The following is a 25,804-nucleotide window of genomic DNA, read 5'->3' as shown; positions in this document are numbered from 1 at the left end:
GATGGGTTCTGGCTATGAAGTTTCATTTATGCTTCAGCCAGTGAGATCAAGCTCTTTCTAAACAACCAGAAATGGGCCTGCGATGCAAAATTTTCTATCTGGATTTTCAGCCCTATAAAGTTTAGGGGAGTTTGAATCTGTGACTTTGGTTTGGTCCCATCCCTTGAAACCATTAACTGTAGTGTAATCCCTAATGCATTCTGGAAGACTTCTGTATTATGCTTAGTTATGGGAGCAGCCTACTTACATTCTATTTCAAATTCACTTACATTAGGCAGAGACTGGAAAAAGTGTCCTAGTTTCATCACTACCACTAGCATTATGGATGCTCCAATTAGTGCTGCAAACTGAATACAAATATTCTGTTAGAGATGCATTCCGGAACTTACCACGAGTTGCTCCTCTGCTAAGCTCCTCAGATATCAAAGCTTGTTCAGCCACAAGCAGCGCAGCTTATTGAGGTAAGAGACTAATGAAGGATTTCACGGGACAATGGGAAATAGTACTTCAAAAGTACAATTGCTTTGTCAAACCCTACACCTCCGAAGCACCAGCTTTCACTGGGCTGCTCATCCCATTGGCCTAATCCCGTTCAGAGAATTCTGAAAGAGCCTGGTGACATTGTATACCACTCAGATACACTCTTCTTTTCAGCTGAAGGACCATTTGCCCACAAACAGTATAAGCAGGGGGATTTGAGACCTCCTTCAAGTAAGGAAAGGGGCAAAGGAAATCGTGTGCCTCTGATTGCAGGACCACCACTATTACGCCCTAGTACAGGAGCAGCAGCAAAAGTAGATGACTCATCGTGTTCTGCTATAGATACTGAAAAACTAGTAGTAAGTGATCATGTAATTAAAGACTACATGTTAATGCAGAAGCATACGGGGACGGAATTAACGTTGCACAGGCATAATTGTGAAAAGTGGTGTTTACAGAAGTCTGTAAATTGCTTGGATGAAAACCAGGCCCTAGTGCAGAGGTGGGAAACTACGGCCCGCAAGCCACATCTGGCCCACGGGACTGTCCTGCCTGGCCCCTGAGCTCCCAGCCGGGGAGGCTCGCCCCCGGCCTCTCCCCTGCTGTCTCCCTTCCCCCGCAGCCTCACCTCACCGCGCCGCCAGCGCTCTGGCCCGCTGCTCCCATCGGGCAGCAGGGCTGCGAGCTCCTGCTGCTCTGAGCTGCATGGTAAGGGGGCAGGGAGCAGGGGGGGTTGGATAAGGGGCAGGAAGTCCCAGGGGGCAGTCAGAGGGTGGTTGGATGGGGTGGAGGTTCTGGGGGCGGTCGGTCAGGGGACGGGGAACGGGGGGGGGGGAGTGGTTGGATAGGTGTGGGTGTGGATAGGGTTGGGGTAGTCAGGGGACAGGGATCAGGGTGGGCTGCATAGGGGGTAGGGTGCCAGGGGGGCGGTTAGGGGCAGGGGGAGATGTCCCAGGAACGGGTGGTCAGGGGACAAGGAGCAGGGGGGGTTGGATGGGTCGGGGGTTCTGCGGGGGGCAGTCAGGGGGCAGGAAGTGGGAGGGGGTGAATAGGGGGCAGGGGGCAGACTGTTTGGGGAGGCACAGCCTTCCCTACCCAGCCCTCCATACAGTTTTGCAACCCTGATGTGGCCCTCGGGCCAAAAAGTTTGTCCACCCCTGCCCTAGTGGAATTATATTGATCCTAGATGAGGGTCTGGAAGCTTGACCTCCTGATCAGGTGTTGCAGCTCATACAAGCAACCCAACTCACCTGTGTTTTTCCGCCTGTCTTCTCCTGAATGACAGTCCCAGAAATAGCACAGCTGACAGCAAAGCTTTTGAAAAATGAGCTGAAGATATTGCATAGCCCCACAGTCACGAGCTCCTATAAAGCACAGCCAAAACAAAAACACACAACCCCAACACTTACTTATCATAGTAACTGTGGTTTTTTTCCAAGGGTGACATTACTGTCTGCTCTCACTTATGGGATGCCCGCCTGTGCTGCTAAGCTTTGGGAACCTTCTGAAAAGCAGTGCTTGCTACGGCGCTCCCTTTCATTGTACCACATGTTCATCCCTGAAGCACTGACCTCAACAACTTCAGTTCCTTCTTCTAGAAGAGTCCTTTGAGAGTGAACTCTAGCACCCTGCATGAATGACATCCAATTAACATGCACAGCACAATGTACCTATGCAAATGCTGGGTGCAAGTGACAAGCCCTTTGTATTCCCCAAAGGCTACAAGAAGTCATGCTGACTTCCTACCTGCCTTAGTTCCATCCTCATAAAATCTCAATGCCTTCGTAAGAAGCTAAATATGAAATGGCGCAAGCTTGCTAGTTACTAACTATAGTACACTAGAAATAATGGAGTTGGGAGCCAAAGACTTCCCATATCATCACTCCAGACAGAGAAGATCCTTACACTAACAGGTGGCTACAGAAAGGAAGGAAATGAGGCTATTCAGCCCTTTTATAACCTTGGCTATTAATGTCTGGGTGCTGTGGAATAGGCACCGCTCTCCGAACAGATTCCAAAATTCATTGGCAAAAGCAGCGGGTGCAACCCACAATTAGGAACATACAGAGGTCAGGTTGTAGAAGAAGCCGCTGTTTTAGCCCAGCCTCTCCAACCCCCCTACCATATCCCAATGTATCTTTCTTCAGCAGCAAACAAACATCCATATGCATGTGATTGGTTTCAGGCAGAGTGCTGGAGGTCACCCGTTGTTTTAGCCTTTCTCAACTCCTATGCTGCTTCAGCTAATTATGATGCCAGTGCTCTTCCTCCCATTGGGAAGGTAGCTGAGTTGCTGTAAAGCCACTGGGCTGCATTTCTGCTCTGCATCTGGGACTCCCACCACACTCCGAGCCAGTTAATGGCTTTGGTAAGTGACAAGTAAGTCCAGTTCGGCTGGTCTGGGAAGCACGTGAGGTTTTGCTCTCACCTGGTTGCTGGAGATGTTGTAGTTGTGAATACAAGCGTACCTCTTTCCCACAAAAATGAGAAGGAAGTAGCTTACAATAGCCAGGGAGAAGGCATGGGCTACAATCCTGCTCAAATTTGATAAGTCTGGCAGCGTAGGAGGCAGAAACCTGGAATAGCAGAGAATAAATTGTCTTAATCTTGTTCTGTGCCTTACGTACAGTCCCCTGTTCAGGACCTCAGCTGATGGCATTCAGTACTCTTCAGGAGATGCTCTGACTCTTGTTGGGGTGGTCACTGCTATCTCATGAGAATCCCTTAATGTATTTGCACAGTAAATGTAAGTCAGTAATTTGTGGAGAATGCTGTTGAAAAGAGCAGCAGATGGAGGGTGGATCAAAGAGCATCCAGGTAGCCTCTTTCCAACCAGCATATCCACAGGAGCTGGGCAGGATGTCAAGCATTACCTTAAGCACTAGGCAGAAACCTTGCTAACACACAGAGGAGCATTTCATGACCCTATGGGAGGTGTGAGAGAGCTGCTGGTTGGGGTGTGTCTAGGCTCCCCTATCTACATGTTGCCTTTGGGAGCACACAATGAAGGGGGCACAGACTGCACCTATTTTCAGCAGCAATAAGGATCATTGTTGAATGTGTTTCACCCAGCGCCCTCCTCTCAGAAATATCCCGCACTGCAATGCACTTTCCACTTGGCTTCAACTGCTCGCCTATAACCTCTTGGTGCCTGAATTTCAACTTCTGTAAAATAAGGATACTTAATATCTCAATTGCAGGGATAGTGTGAGGTTTAGTTCATTAATGTCTGTAAAATACTTTAAGTCCATTGCAAGGAAACCCAAATGTAAAGAAAAATGACCAGGGAGAGGGGGGTGGAAAGATTTGGAAAAACAAAAACAGAAACCACAAACAAGAACCTTTCTCTACAATTTAAAATAAAATTTAATCTAAAAATGTAAATAAATAAAATAAAAATTGTGGATGACACAAAGATTGGTGGATGGTAAATAATGGTGAGGACAGAGCAGACATACAGAACAATTTGGATTACTTGGTCAGATGGGCCCATTCAAACCAAATGTTTTCAGAAAGCCAAATGCAAAGTCATACATCTAGGAACAAGGAATGCAGGCCACATCTCCCTCTCTCCCTCTCTAAAAAGAGTACATTTTCATTCATAACTGGAAATTACCAACCTGTGTGGAACCATTTTGGCCACAAGCATACTGGATTCGGCATGCAGATGAACATGGTTAGCAATAATGGTGATTGTAATAATCTGGGAAAGAAAACAGGAAAATTATATTATAGATAGTAAATTCTTGGGGGCAGGGACTGTCTTTTCATACATGTTATACAATACTTCCTTAAGAAATATACAATAAGAAAAGCAGTTTCTAGTTTGTCATAATGGAAGAGTAGGAGAAAGCTAAAGACTTGCTCACAAAATTCTATCATAACTTAACTATGGAATGTTCAAAATTCCACAGGAATAATTACAGCAGCTACCTTCAGATTCTTTCTGCAAGTGGAAATATATGAGAATCTTGAAATAACCTGTAAAATGTTCTTTTCAATAAAATATATTACTACTGGCACTTCTGAGCTTTTTGCAGGTGACCATGATTGTGATGTGGCAGTATGGGAGGCATCCTATATAAGGAGATATTAAAATCAACTTTATTATTGACTTGACAATTTTTGAACACTAAAGAGTTAAAGTTTTCTTTCTCCAGTTGTTAAATTAATAATAAAGCAGGATGGAAACCAGTTTACAATCTCTGATCCTGGATTCTGACATGGCCATTGTCACAAATGGGCCCTATTCTACAAAGTGCTGAGCGGCCTCAACTTCCACTAACATCAATCAGAGTTGGACTCTAAGTACCTTATTCCTGGGGGAAAGTACCTCTGACCCGCTGAACTTTCAGACTTCTGGCCGAGCAAAATGGTCAGAGTTTTCCTTTAAGCCTGTTCTGAACTTATTTTTACATTTAATATTTTTGATCACTAAAAAAAAGAAAAAGACTCAGGAGAGGAAAAAGAAAAAGAGAAAAAGTAAACGAAAGATGACAACAAAATCTGAATCCACAGCTGGAACCTGTCTCTAAAATAGAATGAGTCTGAACATCCCCAACATCTGGGAAAGTTCAGATTCAGATCCGGATTCAGAAACCCCAATGAGTGTTTAGATGCAAGGTTCTAATTTTGTCCACAATAAATAAAGATAAGAAGTTCCCACTCTGATCCAGGGGATAGATGTGGTGTTTTGGTTTGCGCCCATCTCTTTATAGACATTAGTTACTCCTCACAGCATCCTCAGGAGGCAGAGATGCAGAGATTTAGTAATTGTTCAAAGCCGCTCTGCAAATCAGTGGCAGAACAGACAATGGGACTCGGGAGTTCCTGGTTCACAGCCCCATGCTCTAACCACCATACCAAGTTGCCTCTCACATAGTGAGACTTTGCTGGTTTCTGTTAATTTTAGTTATCATAGTGGATATATGGCGAAGACTTACCAGGAGAAGTTCCATAGGGAATGCAACAGGACTGTGCTTGTAAGTTATCTTGATACAATTGCTGACCCTCAGCATGAGTAGGCCAACCAAAAATAGCAATATACTGGTGGCATTAGCCTTTGGGAGAGCCATGCAATAATGAAACAGGTTCTGAAAGGGAAACATCATAGAGAGGATGAGAAGGGGGTATTACAGCTTTTTATATGAGCTGGCATTTCATACTCTCTAAAAGGATGCCCTTGTATTTCAAGTGGTAGGCCCTTCTGTGACAAAAGCATCTTTAATGGGACGAGGGAGACAGCTACTAAGAACACAGCGAGATTTTAAAAATATGTTTTCTATAGAGAGCAATACAGAAAACAACAGCACAAATATGGCTTTGTACTTCTCATTGTATTTTCTAAAGTGAGTAGAGAACAATATACTTTCTCCAGCCCCTCTCTCCTCCTAGCATCCAGAAAATCTGCATACACTGTATAGTACACCCACCTAGGAAAGGTGAACGCAGCTACGGTTGAGACTTGCCTAATTTCTACCCTAGCAATGTGCTTATACTGAAATTATCTTAATTTCTGAAGCTGTTCATCCTCTTCCCCTCCAACGGGCAGGCACCAAGTGTTTGGTTTACTCACGTAGAAAATGGCCAGGGGGCCCATATGGAAGTTGATCACAATCCCGAAGATGAAGGAGAACTGGGATACGATGACATGCAGCGCTGCTGCAGTGAGGTAAGCGTCGATGAGGGTCTTTGGCAGATAGGTTGTGACAAACCCCAAGCAGAAACAGCCTAAAAGCAACTGAAAGGAAGGCAAGAGAGGAATGAGAAGTGGTGACACAAAGGGGACTGAGCCTGACACTAAGTGATCAGCTACTTTGGAACCTAATCATTAACTCTCCAACCCCCTCCTTGTCCTTTATAAACCAAAGGGGCTGATTCTCCACTGCTTTATACCAAGTGAACTCATTTGTACCTGTTGCATCCACTTTGCACAAGTGTCAAACGCTACCAGAGCAGCCTGACAGCATTCTTCATCCGCTTTGTACGGGTATAAATGACTACATAAAGGTGCAAGCCGTGGAGAATCAGGCTGACAAATACAAAACATTTAACGCTAACTATACAGTAGCATACAAGGAGATTCTCTGGCTTCCACTTTTGATCTGATGGATTAGGAATAATTCCAAGACAAAAAACAATGTTAAAGAAAAATTAAGAGTCAGTATAGAAATCAGTACATGTAAGGGTAAATCCTTACAAGAACATTGCAGTTAAGAAAAAAAAACTATTAGAAAAGGTAGGAAATTCAGATTTAAGGTTAAAACTTACAAGAAACCCAAACTTTTGAAAGCATGGAAATCCACAGATAAATTACCAAAACTACCAGGCATCACTGGCAAGAGACAAGAGCAGACAAGTGGGGAGAGTCAGAGCAAAAAAAAGTCTTAAAGGTGGAGTCAAAAAGCTGAAATTGATGCAAAGAGATTCAATTGGTGTGTGTGCACAGGTGTTTTGGAGGGAATGAACAGAACAGGCAATCATTGAGTGATCCGTCCCGTCGGCCACTCTCAGCTTCCAGCAGTTCTTGCTGTGTGGACAGAAAAAAATGCTGATTCAGGAAATATTATGGAGGAAGATGTGCCAGGATTTGGAAATGAATTGAATGTGTGGGTTAAGGGGTAGAGGCACCTTGACATATCTTGGTCGTAAATCATAAGAGGAAAAAGAACTAGAGCCCTATGTACAATGCACTGCAAAAAATACATATTTCAAACATGTGCTGAGAAAGTTTAACCTCTTGGTAGTTCTAGTCCCCTGGTTTGTACAATGTCCATCAAGGCGACATCCATAGGGAGCTAAAAGGAATGCAATTTCTACCTGGATGATCCCAGTCAGAAATGTTGTTGATGCAGTAAGTGTCAAGGCTTCCATGTAACTCTTCATATAATTTGCATCTGAGAAATTGGCAAAGGTTCCATTAGCAGTCAATATTGGGCTGAAATTCAGCGTCTTCAGAACATCTGCTACCATTGCATTCAGAATGCTGAATGAACCTGTGACCAACAGAAGCAGAGAAGAAGGTTGTATGATTCCCTGCAACCACAAGTCCATCTTTCACCCCCACCCATGCACTAGAAGGTCTATTTTCTGTGTGTGTGTCTGTGTGTGTGTGCATTCACACACACTTCATAATAGCTATATAAAACCATGTCTCAGATGTATAAAATCAAGTCTCAAACACTGATTCTCACTCACCCCCCTCCCAAGTATATGAAATTCCTGATACTGTATATCATCCAAAAGCAGACTACATTTACAACCTCACAAACATGAACTATCAAGTCGTTCAGATGCATGACCAAAGATTATTTCAATACAAACTCTAAACAAGCTTTTACCCCTCTGTCAAATAGACTGAAGAATGAATGTGAAAGAAGTTAGCTGAAGAAGGAAGTGTAGCTCTGGCTCTAAGACTAGAGGGCACCCTATACCCACTTACTGTGATACAGTGGACAACCTTTTAACCTGAAAGGAAGGGAAAACAAAGAAGGAGGTCTAGGATCAGAACCATCGCCAAAAAATAATTGCCAGGGCTCTGTTCACAGATTTATGTCTCCAATCCATTTGTTTGTTGATCTCCTTGTACAAATCTCTCTGTCTCATGTGTTTGTGTGTTGTGTGAATATATAATTAGGAAGAGTGCAGAACCATTAAGGATGCGATAATGGCAAGCAGCTGTGTGACCCCGTGAGCAGACCAGAAGCCAAATTGTGACTCAGTCTGGTTCGGGAGAGAAGGAAGGAAGAGTATTCTGCGCAAGCCCTACTGTGTCTGGTGCTGATTACTCTTCCATGGAATTCTGGCTCTCTCCTCTGTGCTGGTATCTGTGATGTGGATAGTCCATGCAAGGAAGTAAGTGGACACCTTACTCCCTTGTGCGGGCATACAAGGTAGTCCACAACTGAGTCCTAAGAGATTTGCTCAGGATCACACAAGTCAGAACCAAGCAGGTGACTGGCAGTCAGGACGCTCAATCCAAGACCATGCTACCAAGTAAAATTAAATAGATGAGACAAAGATAGATACAGGCACTTCCCACACCCAGAGGCGTAGCAAGCGCCCTCCGTACCCTCCGACCGGAGGGGGCCCCGCAAGGAAGGGGGCCCCTAAAAGTGGCAAAATAAATACCGCATTCCAGTTTCTGCATTGTAAGGGGACCCGCCCGGACATATGTTCGGAGGGGGCCACCATTCGGAGGGGGCCACGTTCTTTGTTGCTACAGCCCTGCCCGCACCCTCTAATGACAACTCTGCACATGACCCCATAAATCCTGGGGACCCAATTCACAGAGCAGAGTAAAACTTACCAATGGAGATATGGCGCGAAGTCCCAAATACAACATATGTTAATGAGCAGCAGAATGCAGAATAGAAGCCATTGACAATTGGTATTGGTAACCTCGTTAACAAAACTCCTGACAGTCCTGGAGGAGAAACATACATTTTTAAAAGCAAAGTGTACCTGGCAAGATTTTATCTTCTACTGTACTTTAATTGTCACAAAGAATACTAATAAAATACTGAATCTTAGAAGGTGTATGTGTGTATGCATATTTGTTTGAGAGCACATGTGTGCATCTCTGTGTATGTCAAATATTGTGCATGAGAGTATATGCTGAGCACAAGTAAAAATATATGTATGCAGATGTGTCCAGGCCTGTACATAGCAGGCTATAAATTCAGTTAAGGAAATTTGATGTCAACTTGAAGCCCATTGTATATTCCCCAATAAAAACTATGTTAAAGACTGGGGGGTAAAGACTAAGTATTTATCAGTAATTTAGGGTAAAATACATTACAGGGATGTTACAATTATTCCAGAATCAAGCATTATAAATCCTGGAAATTCAGAGTTCACATTAAATTTTAAAAAAATACAAACATATTAAAAGGAATGGAAACGAACAGTCGGGGCATCCAAACAATCTTAATTCTGCCCTGTAGTAAAACCATGCAATAACCATATGATTTGTATTAAGGCATTTTAGTGTTTGTGATCCCAAATTAGATTAAAGTAAGTTTTAGAAACAAATTAGTTTTTTTTCCCTCTCACAGCATCCGTTGTTTAAGAAATTTTATCTCAGCTCATTACTTGTAAATTCTCAGAAAATGTATTCTGTAATCAAAGAGTAAATGCTGTAACTTTGGGGAGAATACATTGTATTCTTCATTCATAACAAAGTGGTTGAATCCCTACTTTAAGCAAATGAACAAAAAAACAAGTAAACTCAAACTTAACTATGGAACAATGAGCAGTGCTTCCATACTAGGGTAAGCATCGGCAAATGTACACAAGCATACACATGTGAGCTGAAAAACTACTTTAAAATTCATTCCCCAAAACTAATCCTGCAAGCGCACACATACACATGCATACCCGCATCAATGTGTGTATATATGCAAGATGCATACCTGAAAAAAACCATGCACTTGCATGTACACAAAAGCATGCATATACAAACTCTATCCACTTTAGGACCCTACATGACTGGAGAATAAACTTCTGATCAGCCTAGGGAGAATGGAGGAAAAATGAGGTATGAATAAAAATAGGATGGAATGGGAAGATATGCAAGAATATTTTTCTTTGCCTACCTTGCGGAATCTGGACCATCCCTACACTTAGGCCTGCATGTATGTCACTCAAGAACCACTCTCTGACTCGATATGCACACAACCAGTTCAGGATAGGAAACATCTTGAGTATAATCTTCCTGAATCTTGCCCAGGAGAATCTGAAAGGAACCAGACAAGTTCTGTGTACACTTGTTCAGTATTTCCACCTCTGTAGCGCCTTACCAAGCCTTTGTCCTTTTTATGCCCCAAATGCATAGAGCTATGATTAACCACTTTCAGGCCCTGTGGACATATAATATGAATGCAATGTAGTGATCCCTGTGTCTGGTTCCCTTGCATTCCATTCAAATCAAGAACAAGCATTTTATGTGTCACTCATTTTATGTATCACTCACTCTTTGAATTAAGATCCCCAACTCTGGACATACCGATTTCTTATTTTTGGTACCACAGATAAGCGGAAGACAGTGCTTTGATTCCTGCTATTCTGATGAAGGTGGAAAATTGAAAATGATAAAATCTTTGAAAACGAGGTGAAAAAGACTTATAAGTCCCCTAGTCCATCTACCACAGGGAACAATCAAATTAGTTTCCTGTACTATATTCTGTACTATGGGGATGTCAAACTAATGGCCTGCAGTCAGGATTAAGAACATAAGAACGGCCGTACCGGGTCAGACTAATGGTCCATCTAACCCAATATTCTGTCTTCCAATAGCGGCCGGTGTCAGATGCTTCAGAGGGAGCAAACAGAATAGGGCAATTTATTGAGTAATCCATCCTGTCATTCAATCCCAGTTTCTAGCAGGCAGAGGTTTAGGGACACCCAGAATATGGGGTTGGATCCCTGACCAACTTGGCTAATAGATATTGATGGACCTATCCTCCATGAACTTATCTAATTATTTTTTGAACCCAGTTATACTTTTGGCCTTTGCAGTATCCCCTGGTGATGAGTTCCACAGACTGACTGTGCATTGGTCACATGATGCATTTATATGGTCCACATGTCTTTATCAGAGTTTCTAATAACTAAGCTTTCATTTTAAAAAAAAAAAGCAAGTTTCTAGTTGTCATGGCTGCAATGATAATGCTCCAAAACGAACCAAGTGTAACCGATGCAGCATCTGCCCAAATCTGCAGACGGCCTGATACAATTACTTTCAGGAGTAAACTTCCATCTTCCCTATTAATCTGATTGGACTGTCAACTTTAAAGTCCAGTTATGACACTCTGATGTCAACATTAACTATTTAATCACTGATCATTTTAGTGGATGGAATAGGAGCATGAGGAGTGACTGAAGTTCAATGGTTTGGCAGCTAGGAATGAAACACAGAGAAGGAACAGAGGAGACTCACAAAGATAGGGAAGTGGGCCAGAAACAGTGAAAGGAGGATGAGGAAGCAAGAGAAACAAAAGGCAGAAACAACAGGCCTATAGGGGGGCAGATTTTCTCAATTAATGAAATAATAAAGCACCAAACAACTAATGTTGAGCTACTACATAAAGGCCATATTCTCCTCTTGCTCTCTGTGCAAATCTCCTACTGACATCAGTAGGTAATACACAGACCTCAATGTAAGCTCCAGCTCACAGACCATAACTAAACAGAATTCGACTCTCTCCTCCAAACAACTTAGATACCTTTGCTCTAGTACTTTGTCTGATCGCTATCTTTTATTTTATATCTATATAAATAATATAAATATTTTATATTTTATATGATGGAGCTTCCTACCCATGGCTACTTAATGGAGATCTCTGTGAACGATGTTTTTCTTTCTGATTATTCCTAAACGTAAAGGAAGAGCTAGAAAAGGAGACCAGGGATAAAATTGTACTCTCATTTACATCAATGCAAATCTAAAGTGCCTCCACTCACCTCATGAAATTACTCCAGATTTACAACAGTGTAACTGAAAGCTGAATTTGACCCACAGACTTAGCTTTGAACCTCAAGTCATATCAGGGTCACAAAACAGCAGGTGAAGCTTCAGCAGTCACTTCAGTTCTAGTGAGCAGTTGAAACAGAACGCCGAGACTCGGAGTTTCAGGAGACTCGGTATCTACTTCTTTATAAGAACAGTGGTATGTAGGTGCTCCTATTAAGTGACTCAAGAATAAGGAATTTACCTAGTCCACTCATAGTGCTCTTTGTAGGCCAATCCACAGAACAATAACTGATATTTCAAAAGGAAGCCCCTGTCCTGATCTCCAGGTGGGAGAAAGGAAAGGTACCAACGAAGAAAACCTACCACATGCAACCCCCTGATGAACCCAAATAAATCCCAATGACTGACAGAATAAAACCTGAGACAACATGGAGATGAACATAACCCAGGGGACAGTTTAGTCTGGGTGACAGAGTGATACAACAAAACTAAAGGGAATGTGATAAATGAGTTTCCAAACTTTGACTGGTTAATTTTGCCTTGGTAGAAGAACAGAACATCCTCTGATGCTGCTGAAAGAGGCTCCTTTGTGGTCAGCACCTGCAGCATCTCAGCATAGAAGGGTATTTTGAGTCTTTGGGTATACACCCCAATCCCAAGAGTACTCTGGCAGGGCAAGTCCCTACTGGGAACAACACGCTGGGGTTACGTTAACTAATACTGCATTTGCACACTCACTTCGCCCATCCTTAGAGCGTACAGCAATTTCTGCCATACTCTTAGGAAACCTAGTCTCTTTCTACTCTAGGCGGGAACTGAAAGTGGTACTTGGGAGAATTTAAACAAAAATAGCAAACACAAATGCCAGGAAAACCAGATGTAACCTTGTGTCTGCCAGCTAGGGTGGAAGGAAGCACTGGAGGGGACTGAAACAATCAGCAGAATCCCTCCTCACTATGTATAGCTGCCTCACATTACCACAGCTGTGAAACAAACAGAGACTTTTGTGGTCTGTAGGCAGAAACTCTCCCAGTGCTGTGGTAAGCTTGACTCACGTGCAGGGCTGGCCTTAGAGGCGAGTGATGTCATGTGCACCAACATTTGGGGGCACTAAATCTTTGCATTGAGAGGTCCCAAATCCCTGATTTTGTGTGTGTTTTTTTCTCTCAAGTTTTGCTTGAAGGCTTTTGTTTTGTTTTGCGCAGTCATCTGAAAGGCACCAAAAACATTTTCCATCTTTGGTGGCAAAACACACACAGATGGCCCTGCTTACCTGTTCCAAGCACGGGACTTTACAGTTCGGTGCTTTGATTCAGCTTGTATCAGTCACCTCTTTATTGTAGTAGAGTTGGGGGCAGCAGGAGGGTCGGTAACTGTTTTTACACTGGTACCTGAATTGGCTCCTCAGCTTCTTCATACCAGCCAAATTCCTGGTACATTACTCACCTGCACTGGATCCTTCCTTGGATTCTGAAGTCCCTGTTCCTTGGGGAGGGGGTGTTTCTTTCATAGTTTTTCTGGAACTGCTCTTCAGTGTATATGCCTCTCTTGATTCTGTACTTCCCTAGCTGCCTGGGAGCGCTGATAGTCTCAGCATCTGGCTCCATGCGGTCACACTGATAGTGAACAGTCAAAAAACGTGGGAACAGGGAAGGCGAGAGGGTGAAATCAAAGCCGTTGTCATTACCCGTGACACTGAAGGGAAGAAGGAGGTCACAGAATGGGTGTGTCTCATTGAAAGAGAATGTTTAATTGACTAAGCCAGGAGTGCTGAGAGCCATTGAACCAAACTGTAATCCATGGATATGATGGGAAAAAAAACACTTCAAGACAGGGGGTGCAGCAGCACCCCCAGTTCCAGCACCTGTGCACCCAAGCCCCTGGGGTGGAGGCTGAGGTCCTCTGTCCACGGCACAGTAGTGGCACAATGGCAGTGTTAGTACCCCCACCCCCTCAGCATCCTCAAGAGTCACTTCACTGGGGTCACCGGGGGAAGAATGGGACCCTTGTTCCCAGATCCCTGTGGCTGGTGCAGCTCTTCAGAGGGGCTGGGGGCCGAATGCCCCCGGCTCCTTCTCGGCCTCTCCCTCCCATCTCTCGACTCGCCCACGCCCCCTCCCCAGTGCCGCCAGCCACCGCCGGACCCGACCCTGCCCCTCGCTTGCCGGGAACAGGGGGAGCCCAGGGCCCGCTCACCCGCAGCAGCCTGAGCTGCCGCCCCGGCCTCGAGACTCGCGGGGGCGGCCGGGCCTCGCCAACTGCCAACCCCGGGGTGGGGCGCGAGGTGGACGGGATACTGCCACAGCTCACCCGCGGGGGCCTGAGCCCCGCCTCCAACCCCAGGGGGTGCCCGCGTCTGAGCCCCTCCCTTCCCGCCTCCAACCCCATGGGGTGACCGGGTCTGATCTTCTCCAACCCCATGGGGGGCTGTGGCTACTGCACAGATACTGAAGAAAAGTGCATGTGCAGCTCATAAAACTTCTCATCCGCTGCACGGTACATAGTGAAGCAAAAAGATCAGGCAGCTTGACAGCCCCAGTATTTTAATGGCCTCTTCTAGCGCGGTTCTTTGGTTTTTGTTGCACCCACCTACTTTTTCAAACCCAATTTTATGTAATTGCAAAATAACCAGCGCTTCATGCAATTGCATGCATATGCCACTCAGAAGCAGTTTAGTGACTCACGTCTGTCTTGAATAATAGCGCCTATAAAACGCGCCACCTCAAAAGACAGATCGCATGGGCCAGCGGTCAAAGGGAGGCCCCCCTGAATTCAAATGCTGACCGCCACTTATTTGTTCTGTGACTTTGTGTCAGTCACTTCACTTCATTGATTATTTGGTGCTGACACTAAGCTTGAGCTCCCTTTCACAGGCATTTCACTACATGCTTCATTTTGAAGCAAATGCCTAAATCTATTCCCAAAGAATTTCCTATTCTCAAACACGTGCTCGGAGTTAAGCATGTACACAGCTGCTTGCTTTGATGTTGATCCTTGGCGCTGTACACCGCCCAGCCACAAAAAGGCGGTTCCGCCAGTCGAGAAGACAGGGCCATAGTGAAGCGAGAACACGCTGGGGACTCCAGCTGGAGGTGATTTAGCAGCTTCCATCCGCCCCACTATTCCCTGGGCTCCTGCGTACAGGCGGCCCTAGGGCAGCGGGCTAGGACTGAGTTTGCAGAAGTAAGTCACACTGGGGAAGTGAAATTAATTCCCGAGACACTAGAACCACAGGAGCAGCTTCCCTCTGATGTATGAGAGCAAAACAGCCCCAATACCCAGAAACGACCAGGCCTGTGCCCTGCCTCTCCGCCCAGCCTGGCCCACGTCCCCAATGCTCCCAGCAATAGCTCGGCGCCCTGTAGCCCTGCCCCAGCTCCCCCTTCCTCCGCGCCAGGCTCGCCGCCCACGCCCGCAAGCGCCGCACTCCGCTCGGCTTCCCCGCGCCCTGCTAGCTCCTCCTCCCGCTCCAAGCCCAGCCAGGTCCCAGGCCGCCCGCGCGGCGCTCCGGCCCCTTGCCGCGGCTCGCTCTCGCGAGAGAGGAGGGCGGTCGGCGCTGGTTCCATATTGGGTCATCTCCGCTCTTTGCGCCTTAGCTCTCGCGAGGCACCGGGGGGTGGGGGGTGCGATCGATTGGTCTGGGTTCCGGGAGGAGGCGGACTCGCCTGGGCAGTGCCACTGGGCAAGGGAGGGGGAGATCACTCCGGAGTCGCCTTCGCCGCCTGCCTTGTTCTGCCTGTGAGGAGTGTGTCCTCCCCCCCCCCCGCCTGCATCAACATCTGGTTCCTTTTAGGACCCCCCTCCCCTCACACACGCGCTGTCCCGCCCCTTGGGGTGACAGTGCGGAGCGCCCAGGGGGCGCGTGAGGAGAATCCTAACAGCCAGCGCGAGACAACCCCCGCACCCCACTCTTTTTGGGGGGGCGGGCGCTGCACGAGACACCCCCGGCCCCTTCCCTCTGGGGGGTAGCAGCGCGCGACAGGGGGTGCGCGGAGGCTGTCAACGGTCATTGGCCCGGGCGGTGGCGAGGGGGGCCGGAGGCGGCGCGAGGCCCCCCTGAGGGGAGGGAGGGGTGCAGACCTGCCCCTCTCTCTGCAGGGGGGGGCGGGGGAGGAAGAGCCACTGCTGGGGCCGCTGGCAGAGTCCCCCCTCCCGCCTGGCCGGGCGGGGCGGGCTCCGGAGCCGAGATGTCTCAGGAGCGGCCCAAGTTCTACCGGCAGGAGCTGAACAAGACGGTCTGGGAGGTGCCCGAGCGCTACCAGAACCTGTCCCCGGTGGGCTCCGGGGCCTACGGCTCCGTCTGGTGAGTCGGGGGTGGGGGGCTGCTTGGCTCGGAATCTGCCTGTCCTACTTGCACCCCTTGGGGGGAACTCGGGCACCCCGGGCCGGCTCCGCTCTCGGGGGTCGAGGGGAGGTGGGGAATCTGCCCCGGCTTCTCACCCACTTGTAAGTACCGTCGGTGTTGCACGTGCAGGGCGGCGACTGAGTTGAAGGGGGGCAGCGGGGGTTCCCTGGCCTCGGGGGGGGTTCATCCCCCGGCTCCTCCTGCCCCCAATATGGTTGAATCGGCCTTGCCCACGGGTGACTTTTATCCCTAGATTAGTGGAGAAACTGCTGCAGAACCAGTGTCTCCCTGGTGGGATGCACCAGATTGCACCACATGGCAGGTGGGGGTCAAGTCAATTTCACAGGAGAAGATAGTCTTGTCCTACTCTTCCTCCAGGGTATTAATGTACACACTTTCCTCCCCATCCCCCCCTTTAGTTACTGAGTGGTAGGGCATGCCAAGTCCCTGCAGTCGGCTTTTCAGAACAGGTGCCTGGTAGCTCTTGTTCCAGTTTCATCTGGGAGCTGCAGAGCAGGTTGCATTTTGGGTGATTTTAAAAGAGAGGTTTGTTGATACTGGGACAGTGATATGGTGGGAAAGGCTATCTCTTCTGCCTTGCCCTATCTGCCAGGAGTGCTCTCACAGATACCATACCACTGGCCATGGGAGGTTAACATAGGGAAATTCGTGGTCTTTCCTGAGTGAGAAAATTAGGCGTAGATGCCTATGGTAGCAACATCTTGCTGTCAGATCTGTGAAAGTGTGGACATAACTGGCAGGAAAACAACATTCTGGTCTTTAATCTTTACTTAAACTAATACAGATAAGATGTGTATCTGCAGAGCTTGACTTGCTTGTAGTTACAGCATCATGATTTAAAAGGTTGTACTCCCTTGTTGCATCAAGTATTTTTGCTCATTTTGTGAAGCAACAGTGCTTATTAGTTTTGGTCTTCAAAATATAGAATAGGAAATGAGTTTCTCTACTTGACTATCGTCAGTGTTGCAGTCAAATCACAGTGATGCATGAAAGCTTTTTTAGGTGGCTTTGCCCTTTTTTAAAAGAGAGAATATGTAAAGCATTAATGTCTTATGAACACGTAAAGTGTTTAAAGCTTTTCTGCACCCAGTATGTCAGACCCTGATGAAGATTTTGTAATAGTATTTCCACACAGTGGTCTCCTCCAGTGTGTGAAGTGAGCATGCGTTAATGAAGTTTTATGCAATATGTAAATTTATATCCACAGTGTAGGACTCACAGTAAACAATACTAATGAAGAAAAGTAATAGCCATGTATCTATTGTAGCTTTTTAAAAAAACCCAAACTATCAGCTGTTTGTTTTTTAAACAAAGGGTGATTATATTATACTACATTGTTTGCAAAGTTCCATTTAAATAACATCTATTAAAACTTATGTACTAAAGTATATGAGCATTTGTCCTTTATCCTTTGTATAAAGGTTAAACAAGTTCTAATAGTATGAATAATTGGTATGACAACTGAATGCATTCCCACCAAATTTTTACTGTAGAAAGGCTGAGCTTAATTGAAGTAATAAGATAAGTGCTTGACCTTGCTGGTTGATAAATATCTCCTGAGATGCTGAGTGTTCTGATTGCCCATTACAATCAATGGGAGTTGAGGGTGCTCAGTGCCTTGTGGCAGGGTCAACTCTAAAAATAAAATGAGCAAGGTCTCCTCCTATCCCCCCAACTCATATTGTGCTTTCCAAAATGCTTGCATTACTTCCAAATATTTCTTTCCACTACCCATATAACATAAGGATTTGCATCATGAACTTCCTGTTTCACTGTGTCAAAACCTTTAAAGATTGTGCAATTGCATTAGTAGCAGAGGAAGTTGTATTTTCTGTTGGAAGCAGCTTCGGACATAGCTGATAGTTGCTGATTATCAAAGTTTATTATATTCACACAGGACTTGCTCTGGTCTGGCATATCTTTTCCTTCCTGATCCTAATGTAAAGTCACTATGTTGAATGAGGCATCAAATTAATTTTCATTGTACCAGATTGAGACTGCAAACACAGGATTATGATTTTAGTGTGATTAACATCCTCAAGCCAGAAAACTCCCCAGGCAGTGATGCAGATAAAATGTACTAGCATGCATCACTACTTGCACACCAAGGTGAGGGAATTAAACAGGACGAATGTCTAGGCTGTGAGAGAGAAGACTCTTACTCAAACATAAATAACAGAACTAACAAGTCATGTAGATTAGTGTTTTCCAAATTATGAGATGCAGTAGTTGGGAGAGAAGGCACAGGCAGACCTCTCAGTTTGTTCTTAAGTCTCATTTTTGATTTAAAAAGAATAGAAGGAAGATGTATACATTAAAATGTGAAGATGCAAGGTGGGCAGCTCAGTTTTCAAAAGTCTGGGAAACACTGGTGTAGTCAGTGAAGTTGCCTACACTAACTTATGAAGCCATTGCAGTAACACCTATTGTGTGAAATGCTTATGCTGGTTGCTCTTACAACAGTTTAGCATCTTCATGCAACATAGCTGTTTTTGTTTGAATTCTTATTGTGCATTCACATGAAGTGCACTCTACAATTGTGTTGGCATCAATGCATTCTGGGATTCCTGAAGCACCTATTTCAGAATGCCTCCATGTGGTTGTTAGGTACAGGAGATTTTGATTAATTTCCAAATGCAAGGTACTACATTGTAGAATGGAATTGGGACAAGTGACTGAATTGATGTTGATGCAACTCTTGTGGCTTCCTGGCCATACCAGGGAAAAATCATTGGTGACCGCATGGGGTCAGCTAGATCCAAACTAAAGACTGTCCCAGATGTTTCAGACACTTTATGCAATTGGTACTTATAAAATGTGTTGACCATCTGTTGTGTGTAGATATAAGTGTTGCACAGGCATTGCAAGTTCAAGGTGTTCCAAGCAATGTGTTTTTATAACAGCTTTTTTGCCTATTGCCTCAGTCCATAGATGCTCTATATTGCCTCTTTAAGGCCCTACTTAGTTTGGGGAGGAATGTTGTAAATTATGTAGCTCTTCAAAAAGAGGTATTCTTTATAAAGAACAGTAGATTGTAAAAATACACTGTACCGAGTTTATCAGCTGAGAGTCAAAAATCAAAGGATCAGACCCAGACTCTGAGTTTCTTGCATGTTATGCCACACAGTTAGTTCCCTTTAGCTTTAAAGAGGGGGGGAAAAACCTACTGCAAATTTAAGGAAGTTTAAATGTTAAATTTTTAAGGGAAAATTAAGTAAAAACCTCACGTCTCTTCAAATAGTTTGCAAAATCATTGCTACTTGAAAGTGTTTTTGGAATAGCATCTATCTTCACCCTCACCAATCCATCACCAAAGTATCTGAGCACCTTCCGAATTAAAAAAAATAAATAATAAAATAGAAATAATTCTTTTTGCCTTTCCAACCTGTAGGAGAAATAACTTGATTGGTTTATAGGGTGCTTTGATTTGTTTGTGAATGGTTGTAGTGTGTCTGTATATGAAGTATCCATGTTGGGTGCATGGTACATTGTGAAAGACTAGCCAAAAGAAATGAGTTTATGGGAGGGACTTGGAAGAAAGCAAGGTTGCTTAATTCACTGAGGGGGAGAAGGGTGTTCCAGGTATGGGGCATGGCATGAAAGGAGCCATGGAGTTCACTGGGAGGAGCCTGAAAACAATTTAGTAAGGCAGGTGGCATTAGCAGAACATGCAAACAGGGGTGTAGCAGGAGACAAGTCATACACATGGGGAGGTGCTGGGCAGAGCCTTGAAAGTGAGGTCAAGGAGTTTGAACATGTTATAGAACTCGAATTTTAAGAAGTGGAGGTATATTGTGAGTCATTTTCTATCCTGAACTACTTACTGTACAGGAAGGTAATACTCATGGATATCTGCTATTGTAGCTTTTTGCAAACTGGTGCTGACTTAATATGATCAAACACAGGACAGGAAGAGGTGCTGAAATAAATGCCTTTTTTATAGCTGTGTGTGTGTTAATTGGCATATACACCTCTACCTCGATATAACGCTGTCCTTGGGAGCCAAAAAACCTGCATTATATTAAACTTGCTTTGATCCACCGGAGTGCACAGCCCCCACCCCCAGCACTGCTTTACCGCGTTATATCCGAATTCATGTTATATCGGGTTGTGTTATATCGAGGTAGAGGTGTATATAGGGACTGAATTTGTAAATGACTGTAGTTTTAGTATCATGTAAACAGGACTCTCACACATTTTGAAGGCCATAGATTTCCTGCTTACACAGTGGGGTTGGTGGTCTCTAAAACAATCTTCAGGATAAAAAAGAGGATACTGCTAAAGGGACTGGATGAGTAGAGTAGCATGTTTGCTTGCATAGCAGCTAGTGATAAGCAGAACAGCATTCGTGGTAACTAGATATGTAAGAGACTGATCATCAGTTTATCCAGTTTCTAAACAAACTCTACTTGAAGAGTAGTTTTGCCAGTTCTTTAGTTTATCAGACCACTGAAAAAACATAATTTGTCTCGACACAGTAGTTCTCTGGATTTGTTCTGTAGTCATTCTTAGAGGGTTAGCTTTGTTTAAGTGACATACAATCACAACTCAAAGTGGTGTGTGTTTTGGTAAGTTAGGAGGTAATGAGGCAATTTCCTGAATTGCATCCATAATAGAGCCTAACTGGCTGTGAAACTTGGAAGCTGTTAGTTATGACAGAGGCATATAAATCCTAAACTCATTCTTTATCATTCTTAAAAATGGGATTTATAATTTCTACTTGTCATGAGCTTCTCTTCCTCGACAGTCTTTTTCAGCAGAAATATAATGGATATATTTAATGCAACTGTTTTAAGGTTGTAATAAATGCTGATTTAGGTAGTGTTTAAAAACACTTTCCAATGTGATGGCTGTTGTGTAGCTCTGTGTTCTTATTTGTAAAAGCATTAGGCAGTCATAATCTAGGCCTCAGATATGACCTAACTTAAAACTGTTATAATTTGGGGGTAGAGAGTATCTTTGGAGTACAGACATCTAATGTTAATTGTTTTTATGCTGTGTGAAAAGTTATTGTACTGGATACATTGACATCTCCCTTGGGATTCCTTGCTTCCTCTTCTGGCTCTGCAGCAGAGATGACTAAAGTTGTACATTGTAGCCAGCCTTGTGTTTAATATTAAAGTACAGCCTGTTTAGATATCATGATTAAAGTGGATACAGTCTGTTTGTTTATGTTAATTTGGTGCCGCCCTAGGAGTCATGACAAGTTGAGCGAAGTTGTAGCTCCCTTGCTTTGCAGTAGCTTTTTACAAACATTGTTCCCAGAGAGCTTTACTGCTAATGACATCAATTGATGATGATGTTGTATCACAATGATTTTTTTTTATGAGGGTCAGGGGGAGAACTGTTCTGTATGTTAAAAATGTGAAGTGCAAAAATAAAAATATATTGTCAGTTCTCTTAAAAGATACATAGAAAAATATAAATTTGACAAGTAGAAAAGGGCAAAATTGGTAGGTATGTAAAAAACCTTCTCTCTTAACTTTTTTCCATAATCAGAACACTAAAGATTATCTAATATAGGAGCATAAAAGAATAGAGTGCAAAGAAAACAAGTATTGAACTATTACAATAATTTGTATTATGGTACCACCTAAAGGTTCTAAGTGAAGGTGGGGCCCTGTTGACCCAGGCACTGAAAAACCCCTAAAACAGAGGAACAGAGGTCCCCAAACTGTGGGGTGGGCCCACCTGGGGGTGTGTGCAGAGAAACATTTGTGGGGCTTGACCTTAAAAAGTTTGGGGACCACTGCCCTAACAAATGTAAGCTCTTCAGGGAGGAAACTGTCTGTCTAGGGCTATGTCTACACTACCACTTATGTCGGTATAACTTATGTCACTCAGGGGTGTGAATAAGCCATGCCCCTTAGCAACATAATTTAACCAACCTAAGCGCCAGGGTGGATAGCGCTAAGTTAGTACAGTAGTGGAGCTTTTCCCGCAGACATTGCTGCCGGTTGGTGGAAGTGAATTAATTAAGTCGATGGGAGATCTCTCTCCTGTTGGTTTAGAGTGGCTATGCTAGAGAGCTCACAGCTGCATTGTTGCATCTGCACCACTGTAAGCTCTCTAGTACTGCCATAGCCTAAGTAGACAAAACAAAGTGTGGGTGAGGTATTGTTCTTTAAAATTTTCTGGCTTATTGCTCTTCTCCATAAAGAAGGCTAACTGTAAAGAATAATGTAAAAATGTTTTTGTTAGGATATTGAAAGGAAATATGTGAAGTATTTGGGTCAAGATCTTTACTTCTAGCACTGGTCAAGTACAAAGTAGGAAGACTCTTGTCATACTGAAGCCATAGGGGTTTTAACTGTCAAGTAGTTGTAGTGTGTTTTCATTTTAAACTTTCCTGGACACTGTTTCCTTCAGGTTATTGCAGGCATCTGATCAATTTGTGTAAGTTCAAACTAGATGTAGCCTATTTGTGCTTGTTAGGAACAGAAATGTTGCCTAGGTAGGATTAGCCTTGAAATTGTATTTCCTCCCTCCCCATCACACATCACTCTTGGACCACTGTAACTCCATTTATTTAACTGAAGTTACTCCTTATTTTCTGTTGTAAATAAGGAAAACCTAACCAAGAATTCCAATCTCTTGCTTCCTTGGTTGGCAGGGTTAGGGAAACAGTATATTGTTCTGGAAACAGTATATTGTGTTCCGGTAAGTGAGAAGTATGGTAATAGTGATTGCAGTTGTGAAGGTGGAATAAATATGCAGAGGATTCCCTTTTTTCCAAGGCAAGAGAGATTGTTAAACTGTATTGTATGCTACCTGTTGCAATTGAAAGAGATGGAGCCTGCTAAAGAGGATGACCAATTCACATCGGTCTAGTTTGCATTGTGATGACTAAGATTTTATTTTGGAGCTATGAAGTATATCTGGAAAACACCTCATTAAAATGATACTGTTATGTGTAGACCCTGAATTCAGGTTTTGTGTGTAGTATTTAAAAAAAAAAAAAAAAAAAAACTTGCATGAAACTTGAACAGAAAATGAAAATAGCATTTGAAATATTCCCCTGCAGGGTTTGCTACTTCAATATTGATGCGTTGTAATTGTGAATGAGAACTTGAGATGAAACAGCAATCAAAACAAAATAAAACCATTACTAGTTTATTTTGATTGTCCAATTTAGTGAAGTGTAGGAAGTAATACACATAAATGATGAAGAACATAGTAGATTTCAAACACATTTTGATTAATCCAAAGCAATGTTAGTAATTCAACTACAGCAGTCTGAGGCTTCTGTGATCTCTGGGAGACTTTCCCAGCTTTATTTCCATATCCACGGGGGCAGCGGGAAGCCACGGCCAGCACATCCCTTGCCCATGCCGCTTCCTGCCGCCCCCATTGGCCCAGGATGGCGAACCGTGGCGAGTGGGGGCCGCGATCGGCCGAACCTGCTGTGTCAGCAGGTAAATAAACTGGCCCGGCCTGCTAGGGTGCTTACCCTGGCGAGCCGCGTGCCAAACATTGCCGACCCCTGGGCTACTGCTATTCTGCAAAGAAGGATTGCAAGTACTCCTTTCATATCTCAATAGTACAAAATAGAGAACATATGGAAGACGATCATTGCTAGCTGAAAAAAAATTAAGTGTTCGGCTTCATAGTTGCCCAGTTTTTCATAAACTTCATTTCAGCACTCTGAGTGGAGAGTGCACATGAATTTTAATAGGGATATTTTTCTTAAGTGAAACTTAGCAAGTCACACTGGAAGTATTGTGACTTCATTTTAAAGAAGATAAATAAACTATGGTTTGGAGCGGGTTTATATTTAGTTTCTATTTCTGACTTGTATAAAGCTGTGGATTTAGTATGCATATGTTTTCCTGCTGTGACTTCTCTTCTGTGGGATGTGGTGATGGACTTTCCATTACTGGCCTTGCTTCCCACTGTGAACTTGTAAACATGAGCTTTCCCTTCCTTTTCATGATTATCAAAGGAAATGATCTGTATAGATCAGGGGTCTCAAACTCAAATGACCACGAGGGCCACATGAGGGCTAGATCATTGGCCCGAGGGCCACATCACTGACACACACACCCCTTGCTGCCCCCGGCCCTGCCCCCACTCCACCCCTTCCATGAGGCCCCGCCTCTTCCCACCCTTTCCCTGCCCCCATTCCAACCCCTTCCCCAAAGTCCCCACCCCAACTCCGCCCCCTCCCTGCTCCCAGAGGGTGCATGAGGGGTGTGGCGAGGGCTCAGGGCAGGGAGTTGAGGAGCAGCAGGGGATTGGGGTGCAGGCAGGGGGCTCAGGGTGCAGAAGGGGTGTGGGATGCAGCAGGGGGCTTAGGGCAGGGAGTTGGGGTGCAGGAGGGGTGTGGAATGTGGCAGGGGGCTCAGGGCAGGGGGTTGGGTGAGGGGTGCAGGCAGGGGGCTCAGGGGAGGGGGTTAGGGTGCAGGCAGGGGGCTCAGGGCAGGGAGTTGGGGTGCAGAAGGGGTGTGGGGTGCAGCAGGGGGCTTAGGGCAGGGGGCTCAGGGCAGGGAGTTGGGGGACAGGGTGCAGGAGGCTTCGGGCTCTGGGGTGGCAGCGGTGCACGCCAGGGCCGAGGCAGGCTGCCAGCCCCGGCCCTGCTCTGCTCTGCTCTGCTCCGGGAAGTAGCTGGAGCCATGTCCCTGTGGCCCCTGGGGGAGGGGGACGCAGGGCTCCGCATGCTGCTTGCCGCTCCTCCAGGTACCTCCCCGAAGCTCCCATTGGCCGCGGTTCCCCATTCCCGGCCAATGGGAGCTGCGGGGGGAGGGACGTGCCTGGAAGCCAGGGCAAGACATGGACGGAGCCCTCTGCTCCCCCCCCCCCCGCCGAAGGGACGTGATGCCAGCCGGCGCGGGGCTTGAGGGGGGGCAATCCCGCGGGTGTAGTTTTTTTTTTGGCCGGGGGGGGGCAGGTGCGGGCCACAGGAAATAGCCCCGCGGGCCGCGTGTTTGAGACCCCGGTATAGATCTTAGGTAGAATCGAGAGGCAGGGTGGTTTGAATAAAAGTTCTGTGAAATGGACAAATGATGTCCCAATTCTCCTGGCTTCTCTTCCATTCTCTCCACACTTTCTCCATTATCTTACTATTAAGTGTAACTTCATCAATTTCACATCCTCTGCCTCTTCCTCTCTCTCCTTTTTGACAAACCAGAAGAAGCTAGATTTAGATAACGTCCAAAGGGGGAAGAAAGCAGAAGTGGAATTCAGTTGTTCACAGCTAAATATCCATCTTTTGTTAGTGCTTGGAATCTAAAATTCTCAGCTATGACTCTGGAATATTGTGTGGGGATATATCTAGGATGTAATAGAATAATGCTTTTCATCTATGTCAAAATCTCTTGTGATAACGTTCAGGGTTGATTGATTTAAATCAAAGCGACTTAAATTATCAGGCAGGAAACCTTGATTGTAAATAATCAGTTTTAATCATGTTTTGCATTTGTACCTTTTTTTTCCCCTAAAGAGAAGTTGATTCTCATTAGTTGGTAACCTTTAAAACGTGTTGATTT

General features: G+C 44.9%; 2 protein-coding genes across 5 annotated transcripts in view; one reads left to right on the top strand and one right to left on the bottom strand.

The window, feature by feature from the left end:
* Positions 1-15,552, bottom strand: part of SLC26A8 (solute carrier family 26 member 8) — a 29,271-nt gene extending 13,719 nt beyond the window's left edge. Inside the window, exons 1-11 of one of the 3 annotated variants that reach the window (XM_034767459.1) lie at positions 14,150-15,552; positions 13,400-13,569; positions 10,077-10,216; positions 8,789-8,905; positions 7,300-7,475; positions 6,056-6,220; positions 5,424-5,573; positions 4,101-4,183; positions 2,909-3,056; positions 1,731-1,844; positions 270-347 (exon numbers count right to left, since the gene is read on the bottom strand). In XM_034767459.1, coding sequence (XP_034623350.1) covers positions 270-347; positions 1,731-1,844; positions 2,909-3,056; positions 4,101-4,183; positions 5,424-5,573; positions 6,056-6,220; positions 7,300-7,475; positions 8,789-8,905; positions 10,077-10,216; positions 13,400-13,569; positions 14,150-14,374 — 1,566 coding nt within the window. In that variant the 5' untranslated portion in view covers positions 14,375-15,552. Of the gene's footprint in view, positions 1-269; positions 348-1,730; positions 1,845-2,908; positions 3,057-4,100; positions 4,184-5,423; positions 5,574-6,055; positions 6,221-7,299; positions 7,476-8,788; positions 8,906-9,893; positions 9,994-10,076; positions 12,693-13,399; positions 14,061-14,149 lie in introns of those variants that run through there. The other 2 variants (XM_034767460.1, XM_034767461.1) reach the window with 2 other exon arrangements.
* Positions 15,553-15,614: 62 nt separating this feature from the next.
* MAPK14 (mitogen-activated protein kinase 14) overlaps positions 15,615-25,804 on the top strand; it is a 51,191-nt gene continuing 41,001 nt past the window's right edge. Inside the window, exon 1 of one of the 2 annotated variants that reach the window (XM_034767464.1) lies at positions 15,615-16,256. In XM_034767464.1, the coding sequence (XP_034623355.1) occupies positions 16,141-16,256 (116 nt within the window). In that variant the 5' untranslated portion in view covers positions 15,615-16,140. The remainder of the gene's footprint in view (positions 16,257-25,804) is intronic. The other variant, XM_034767463.1, reaches the window with a different exon arrangement.

The sequence above is a fragment of the Trachemys scripta genome, chromosome 4, assembly GCF_013100865.1.
Source record: "Trachemys scripta elegans isolate TJP31775 chromosome 4, CAS_Tse_1.0, whole genome shotgun sequence".
Lineage (NCBI taxonomy): Eukaryota > Metazoa > Chordata > Testudines > Emydidae > Trachemys > Trachemys scripta.
Note: the sequence above shows the minus strand (reverse complement) of the source record. Positions and strands in the feature narration are given on the sequence as shown.